The sequence below is a fragment of the Triticum dicoccoides genome, chromosome 7B (genome assembly GCF_002162155.2).
Source record: "Triticum dicoccoides isolate Atlit2015 ecotype Zavitan chromosome 7B, WEW_v2.0, whole genome shotgun sequence".
NCBI classification, from domain to species: domain Eukaryota; kingdom Viridiplantae; phylum Streptophyta; class Magnoliopsida; order Poales; family Poaceae; genus Triticum; species Triticum dicoccoides.
The window spans coordinates 417421933-417430671 of NC_041393.1; the positions used below are offsets into that span (position 1 = coordinate 417421933).

The 8739-nt window shown below is 41.3% G+C and overlaps 1 protein-coding gene across 1 annotated transcript; it reads right to left on the minus strand.

Annotated features, from left to right (window-relative positions):
• Positions 1 to 210: 210 nt before the first annotated feature.
• Positions 211 to 4972, minus strand: LOC119338950. The gene is made up of 5 exons (XM_037611152.1): positions 4635 to 4972; positions 4460 to 4528; positions 2149 to 2247; positions 1672 to 2064; positions 211 to 1473 (listed from the first exon to the last, which is right to left on the minus strand). The coding sequence occupies exons 1-5, from the start codon at positions 4896 to 4898 to the stop codon at positions 211 to 213; spliced, it is 2088 nt and encodes a 695-aa protein (XP_037467049.1). The 5' UTR covers positions 4899 to 4972.
• Positions 4973 to 8739: the final 3767 nt, after the last annotated feature.

The following is an 8739-nucleotide window of genomic DNA, read 5'->3' on the forward strand; positions in this document are numbered from 1 at the left end:
GGGTTAAAACAAAACCAGACGAGTTAACAGAAATTTTATGAAGCCTCATATGTCTAATTAAAGGACTTATAGATAATAGTACAGCAAATATATAGCTCAAAGATATTTTAAACCAAGCACAGCCAGCTCTACAAACGACTGCCTTTAAAGTTCAAACCAGAAAATTCTTCACGATAGAGTGCAGGATACGAGAACGTATTACAACTCATATCATGCTCTAGGACACTTGTGCAGCCACCAAGCGGGTGGAGAGCGTTCGGAGACACTCTCAATTTGTGACTCCCCCATGAAGACACTCTCAATTTGTGACTCCCCCATGATAACTGGCCACGGAAAAATCTCCAAACTTGTTGCAATCCCTGAATCATCTCTTAAATAGTACTGAGGCATCCTTAGCTCCTCTCTGTCATCATAGAAGTAGACGCTAAGAACTTCATCACCAACTTCATAACATCTTGAGCACCCATGACCGATGAATACTTTGTGACCAGGTAAATCATCTTGCTCAATCCAGCGGAGCTGGTCATCCTTGTCTTCGAGCTTGAACACTCTTATTCGCTCAGTCCGATGACCCACAATGTATCTGATTACCATCAGGAGCCCTGTTTGCACTGGAACAAGGTACCGCCATATTTGTTGGCCTTGTTCCACCAAAAATCTGTCTGCTGGTAAGTCATCCCGCAACATAACTCCAAGTCCTGACACTGGCTGCACAATCTGATTGCGATCAAAGACCAGCTTCACAACTTCTTCATCGTTGGTCAAGAGATAAAAAGAGCCATCCCCGTGGACTACATCCAGCAGCTCATCATCAAGTGGCACGTAGTTCCCCACTGCATTTTCCATCCTGTGACCTCCGATATACTCGCAATCCTCCCACAGTTCCATCGACTGGTTACAATAAGCTGCATGCTCAAATGGGCTATCTAAGGGACGCACAATAGCAACCACCACAAACCCATTAGGAGAACCTAGGCAGCCAGCTATAGCACCTACCCTCACTTCAACATCAACTCTTCCCCCATGAGAAGACATTTGCTGTGGAAGAGGGATAACGCGTCCAGTGCTCAAGTTGTAGAGTCGGTTCCTGTGTAGTATAGCTTCTTTTTCATCAGCCTCAATCTTGTTTACTAGGGTTTTGGTGTCATCAGCCAGAAGAATCCAATCGCCTTCATGTGCTCCAGTGATTCGTTTAGCTCTCCTGACACTGTCCGGGAGGCGAAGTCGATGTACGGCTTGTCCATCAGTGCTGTAATAGGTAGGTTTCGTGGTTGATGGCAATATAAGCCATGGCAGCTGCATGGGCCTTTTTGCACCATCTACCTTTTCCTTCGAAAACTTGTTCGCACAACGAAGGCGAGCCCAATCACCACGGCAAGAAATATGATTCAGCAGCTTCTCTATCACATCCAACGGCAACTCTGATAGTCCTGTCTTTGTGGCACCGGGTTCAGCACATGTTTCTGCATTATCCTGGGCATAAAAAACATAAACATCTCAGATTCTTCCATCAGTGTATACATTTAAACTACAGTATGTTTAGCTTTATCAAAAGAACGACAATAATCTTTGTAAGGCTCAACTAAGATTGAAGTCAGAGCAACATTCATGAGGCAGAGATGGCATACATTTTGAACCCAGCAAGCATAACACAAAAAATAGGAGGTTTACTTTGAGGTACTCCTTGATCTGATCAGCATGAGGGTAGGAGTAATTTGTCTCAGTAGCAATAGCAAGCACGTTTTTGTACCCATTGACGAACATATGAGCTGCACCAGCCATGGTTGGGTACGAGATTGCCAAAGACAGTGACGCAACCATACAAATACCAGAAGAGAACTTCTCAATCAGGTCTTCGTCCATGAGGTCAAGAACCTCACGGCTGAAGACTAACCCATCTTCATAAACATCTGTGATCACAAGCCCATAGGAGAATGGGCGGATACCGAGCTTGGCAAGCAGGGCAGCCTCGGACGAGCCCACCTTGTCACCCTTCTTGATGAGGTCCACCGGGGCCAGGATTTCAACAGTGCCCTTACTGATCTTGGTGGGGAAGTTAAGCACCTGAATGAGAAAAAAAACATGGCATGGGTGAGAACTCTTGCTTAGCACTGAGTACACTGCAGTGTTATCACCAATGGTTCTCACCTGGAAGAAAGAAGTTTGGGAGGGATCCAGACCAGTGTTGCCAGGGGGAACCACCACATCAATAGGAGCAACCAGCCCAACACGAGCAGGGGCCCCAACCTATTGTACAACAAAAACAAGATCAGCGTCACTGACTCACCAGGTCACAAAGATAAAACATGGCTAAACTAGAAATGTTTTAAAAATTAGATAATCAATGAATATATTCTCAGTAGTTCACAGTTTCACACAAAACAGTTCTGTGGGCTACTTGAAAAAATGAAACATAAATGCAAAGACTAGAAACTTCCATATCTGTTTCCAAAAATAGAGTAGACAACAATTCATTAATTTCCAGTTGCAATCCAAACTCGCCGAAGTATTTATATCTACTGCACAGGTATTAATGTATAATGCAGCAGTGTTCACAATACAAATTCAAAGCACAAATCCACATTTGGAAAAAAAGGGCAGCCCGGTGCATGTAGCTCCCGCTTGCGCAGGGTCCGGGGAAGGGTGACCTCATGGTCACAAGGCAGCAGCTTTACCACTACGCCAAGGCTCGCCTTCCACAAATCCACGTTTGAGATGCAAAATAACATTCATAGTCGCCTATACAGTACTCCCTCCGTAACATAATATAAGACGTTTTTTGACACTGCCATGGAATCTAAAAACGTCTTATAAAATGTTTCATAGGGAGTATATCAGTATACTCCATGACGACATTAATAGTACTACTGCATAAAAATATAAGTAAAACTTCAGACAAATAAGCACCAACCATCCAATATTCATATTTATCACCAAACCAATAATCTGTTTTAAAAGTGAATCATCGCCAGATTCATGCAACCAAAATCGCATGATTGCAGATGAGTAATGCATGCAGCATTGGAACACAATAACCACTTGAGATCTCCAACCTCTTCCATAAGAACCACGAATGATCTAGATCTAGAACCAACTCCCATATAACTAAAGCAACCATGCTTGTGCAATTTTGGCAGACTTGCGTTAAGATTGAATTATTATTAAATTCATGCAACCTAACATTACTTTCCATAAATAGTAATTACAGAATTAGCATAGACAGCAATCAACAAGATGAGGTTTTAATTATCCATGCAGCAGTTTCGGAATACAAACTCAAAGGACAAGTCCATACAGTATCATCATTATGGTTCATGACAGCATGCAACAGGAAATACTACTGCATACAAATATAGGAAGCACCAACCGCCATATTCCTATTGTTACATATCCATACTACTCCCCTCCGTTCGGAAATACTTGTCGGAGTAATGGATAAAAATGGATGTATCTAGAACCAAAATACGTCTAGATACATTCATTTCTCAACAAGTATTTCCGGACGGAGGAGTAAAATTTAAGGTTTGTCGGAATGTTCCACATTAAATGATCAATGGAAATATTCTCAAATCTCAATAGTTCACACAAGTCTGTTCAGGGGAATACTTGGTACCTAAGATGCAAAACTAAACAAAAGAAACTTACATACCATCCCCGCAAATTAGAGTAGACAAGAATTCATTAACCTCCAAATATTATCTTGCCAAATACCTGATGTATTTATATCTACTGCGCGAGGTTTTAATATAATCAGTGCAACAGCTTTCACAATACATAATCAAAGGACAAATATACGTTTGAGATGCACAATAAAGATCTCACATGTTCTCCTCTGTCTAATCAAAATCATCACCCACCCATATGACGGTGCATCAATATACTCAATGAAGATATGCAACACAAAATACCATTGCATTTAGGTAAAATTTCATACAAATAAGCACCAATAATCCCGTAAGAAAAAGCACCAACAATAATACTACAACCTCCGGCTTGTGCTACACTGCTATTTGCATTATTGAAGACACAAGTTGTATCCCAACCAACAGGCTGTTTTACTACTGAAGTATCGTCAAAGTCATGCACCCAAGTGACCCTCTAATAATTAAAACAAGATACAAACTGCAAATTTATCTTCAACATAAGAACTAAGCCAGCAGCAACAAGCAATAACCACTTCAGATCTCTAACCCCTACCATAATAGGGAGAGTTGTGTTTGAACCCCTAGGATGTTCATACAGATAATTTTCGTCCCATAAATGATATAGATTTGGAACCGTCTCCCATCTAATCACAAAGATGCATAGTCAAATACCCAAGTAACATGCTTTGTCTTGCACAGAATTACTATTACACCCAATAATCATTCTCGTAACTGGTAATTACAGCACTAGCAAAGAAACCAGACGAGTTAGGAAGCAATCAAGGACAAGGGCAGGCGTACAGCAGCTAGTTCACCTTGTACTTGGCGACCTCCTCGCGAACCTTCTTGAGGTCAGCCTTGGTGAAGATGAGACCGACATTTCCCTTCAATCAGTAACATCAGCAGCACCAAACTAAAGGACACATACTGATAAACGATGAATCATGGGCGCACACAGGGAAAGATGCAAGATCCGGCCGAGAGACTTACTTCGAGTAGCGGTATGATAGCCTTGATCTTGTCGTTGCCCATCAACTCGGCATGCACCTTGATGCAGCGGCGGATGAGGGTATTCTTCCCCATCAGCAGCTCCGACTCGCCGCGGATGCCCCTGCGGACGGCCGCGAGCTGGGTGGAGCCGACGTGGTCTGCCTCCACTATGAGCACACTGGAGTACTCATTCAGCAACTTGCAAAGCTTCATGTCGTAGTCTCGCTTCCTGTCGATCTTGGGGACATTTTTCTTGATCCGCATCGCTACCCGCTTGAAACCCTAACCCTACGGGGTGAGCTCGCAGAGATGTGAGTGGCGCGGGGATTGTGGGTGGCGAGAGGGGTGCCCCTATAGCTTTCAGCGAGACCTTTTTTTTCAGACCTAGCAAACCCTCGCTGTAGGATAGCGAGATGGGCCAGCTCAGGAGCGCGGGAGGCCGAAGCCCCCCTTTCTGTTTTCGTTTTTTTATTTTACTTTTGTTTACACTTCTAAATATATATATTACAGACAACACTCTTTAAAAGCATTTGAAATTTTTTAAATGTGTATAGAGTAATTTTTTATCATGTATGTAAAAAATATTAATTATGCATTTGTTTTTCTATTGAAAAACATGTTAGACACGTATTTGAAAAGTTGTCGAACAAGTATTTTAAAAATGTTGGTCAAGCATTTTCAAAATGTTAAATGTGTATTAAAAAATGTTAACCTTGTGTTAAAAATGATGAAACAATTTATCATGTATATAAAAATGTTAATCAAACATTTAAAAAAATGTAAATCAAGCATTGGAAAATATTAAATGTGTGTAGGAAAAATATTGACCATGTATTAAAAAAATGAAAAAAATTGATCATGTACATAAAAATGTTAATCAAGCATTTGAAAAAATGTTGAACAAGTATTTGAAAAATGTTATCTAGCCTTTGGAAAATGTTAGATATGTATAGAAAAAATGTTGACCATGTATTAAAAAATGATGACAAAAAATTCATCATGTATATAAAATTGTTAATCAAACATTTGGAAAATGTGAAAATGTGTACAGAAAAAATATTGACCATGTATTAAAAAAACCTTAAACTTGCGTCAAGATTTGGATAAATAGCACCAAGGAGCAAAACCAAGTTCGAAACCTTAAGGGCATCCATAATGTGTAGCCAAATGTCAAAATAGTTTTTGGCATCGATGGGAACCATTGTGGAGGGTGCTGCCAAAGCCAAAAAAGGGGAAACCGATGCTCCCTAATTGATTGATTGAAGGAATAGAAAAATGCAACCTCTCTAATCTTTCTCCCGTGCTTGGACGCATGTATGGAGCACATAGTCTACTCTCTTGTCGCTTCTATCACAAATCACAGAGCAGTGATGTGTTCAATCACAAAGCACGGATGAAATAACCATCATTTTACTCTTTGTTGACTCCGCTTCTCCATCGTCTGCTTCGAGAAACCACCTTTACCGCGCGCTGGACAACCAACGCTATTGTGCTGGGTTACTACCTCCATTTTTTGTATACAAGGCAAGTATCAAAATTACAATTTGCAGAAGGCCACTAACACTAATTGAGGCAAGTGATAACATGCATGCGGAAGTGTAAAGGTTGGTTTGCATGGCACTGCATTAATCAAGCAATGAGGAGCGAGAAGGTTAGCTTGTTGGGTGTTGGAGAAAAAATACGCATTAATTGACACATCAAACAAGGATTTGTATCGATCGATCCCGCGAGGGAAAGGGGAATTTGAGGATTTGCCACAAGTTTGTTCGCGCTTTGAGGATTTGCCCTTATTTTCCTTGTCATCGATTATTTGCCACATGTTTCTCTAACTCCTGATGATTGTTCATACAGAATGTTTATCCAATCGCATGTTGGGGAAGATCTGTGCGGCCCGTGTGGTGGTCTGTTGGGGAAGAAGAAGAGGTGAGGAAGAACAAGGGTTAGGAGACGTAGGATCTTCATCCAAGCGCCTGAAATGGTCGACTGACCGAAATGACGAAAGTCAGGTGTGTAGGACCTTGAAGTATGTCTAGAGGGGGGGTGATTAGACTACTTGACCAATTAAAAACTTAACATTTTCCCAATTTTAGAGTTTTGCAAATTTTAGCTATCTTAGGACAAGTCAAGCAATCATCACACAATTCAAGCAAGCATGCAAAGAGTATATAGGCAGCGGAAATTAAAGCATGCAACTTGCAAAAAAGTAAAGGGAAGGGTTTGGAGGATTCAAACGCAATTGGAGACATGGATGTTTTTGGCGTGGTTCCGATAGGTGGTGCTATCGTACATCCACGTTGATGGAGACTTCAACCCACGAAGGGTAACGGTTGCGCGAGTCCACGGAGGGCTCCACCCACGAAGGGTCCACGAAGAAGCAACCTTGCCTATCCCACCATGGCCGTCGCCCACGAAGGACTTGCCTCACTAGCGGTAGATCTTCACGAAGTAGGCGATCTCCTTGCCCATACAAACTCCTTGGTTCAACTCCACAATCTTGTCGGAGGCTCCCAAGTGACACCTAGCCAATCTAGGAGACACCACTCTCCAAGAAGTAACAAATGGTGCGTTGATGATGAACTCCTTTCTCTTGTGCTTCAAATGATAGTCTCCCAAACACTCAACTCTCTCTCTCATAGGTTTTGGATCTGGTGGAAAGAAGATTTGAGTGGAAAGCAACTTGGGGAGGGCTAGAGATCAATATTCATATGGTAGGGATGGAATATCTTGGCCTCAACACATGAGTAGGTGGTTCTCTCTTAGAAATGGTAAGTTGGAAGAGTAGGTTTAGTCTGATGGCTCTCTCCATGAATGAAGAGGAGGTGGAGGGGTATATATAGCCTCCACACAAAATCTAACCGTTACACACAACTTGCCAAACTCGATGGAACCGAATTGGTAAACTCGGTCAGACCGATTTAGCAAACCTAGTGACCGTTACGATTTTCGGTGGGACTGACATGCAACTCGGTAGGACCAATTCGGTTAGGGTTAGGGCATAACGTAATCTCGGTAAGACCGATTACACAAACTCGGTGAGACCGATTTTGGTAATAAGCTTTTCAGAGAGTTGGTCAGGTAAACTCGGTGGGACCGATTTGCTCTTTTCGGTGAGACCGAAATGTTACAAAAGGGGAATGTTGAGGGAAATAGATACGTTGGAGACGTATCAGCATCCCCAAGCTTAATTCCTGCTCGTCCTCGAGTAGGTAAACGATAGAAGAAAGAATTTATGAAGTGTGAATGCTAGAAGGTGCACAAGTTTGATCAATGATAATTTCAATCACCTTTTCTAGCATGATTTTATGTCATAACAGTAGTTCATCTCATAAAACTTCTCATGATCAAGTAACAATCTATTCACATGTTAGACCATAAACTTTCTTGAAAACTAGCAAACTTCATTCTTAGTCATCAAAGAATTACAATTCATCCAATTTTCAGGAAGGGTCTATGTCAGAGCTTTGATTTAGCAAACTCCACATACTCAACTGTCATATAGTCTTCTACAATTGCTAACACTCACACAATACTAATGGTTATGGAGTTTTAATCGGACACTGAGAAAGATAGGGGCTTATAGTGTTGCCTCCCAAAGTATTCACCTTTGGGTGATGTCAACAATAATAGTTCATGCTAACTTACATCCAATTGGATATATATATCAGGATCTTTCCAACACGAGGTGCTTGCCAAAGTATGAAATGAAAAAGGGAAAGGTGAAGATCACCTTGACTCTTGCATAAAGTAAAAGACATAAAGTAAAAGATAGGCCCTTCGCAGAGGGAAGCAGAGGTTGTCATGCGCTTTTATGGTTGGATGCACAAAATCTTAATGCAAAAGAACATCACTTTATATTGCCACTTGTATATGGACCTTTATTATGCAGTCCGTTGCTTTTATTGCTTCCATAACAAGATCGTATAAATCTTATTTTCTTCACACTAATAGATCATACATATTTAGAGAGCAATTTTTATTGCTTGCACCGATGACAACTTACTTGAAGGATCTTACTCAATCCATAGGTAGGTATGGTGGACTCTCATGGCAAAACTGGGTTTAAGGATATTTGGAAGCACAAGTAGTATCTCTACTTGGTGCAAGG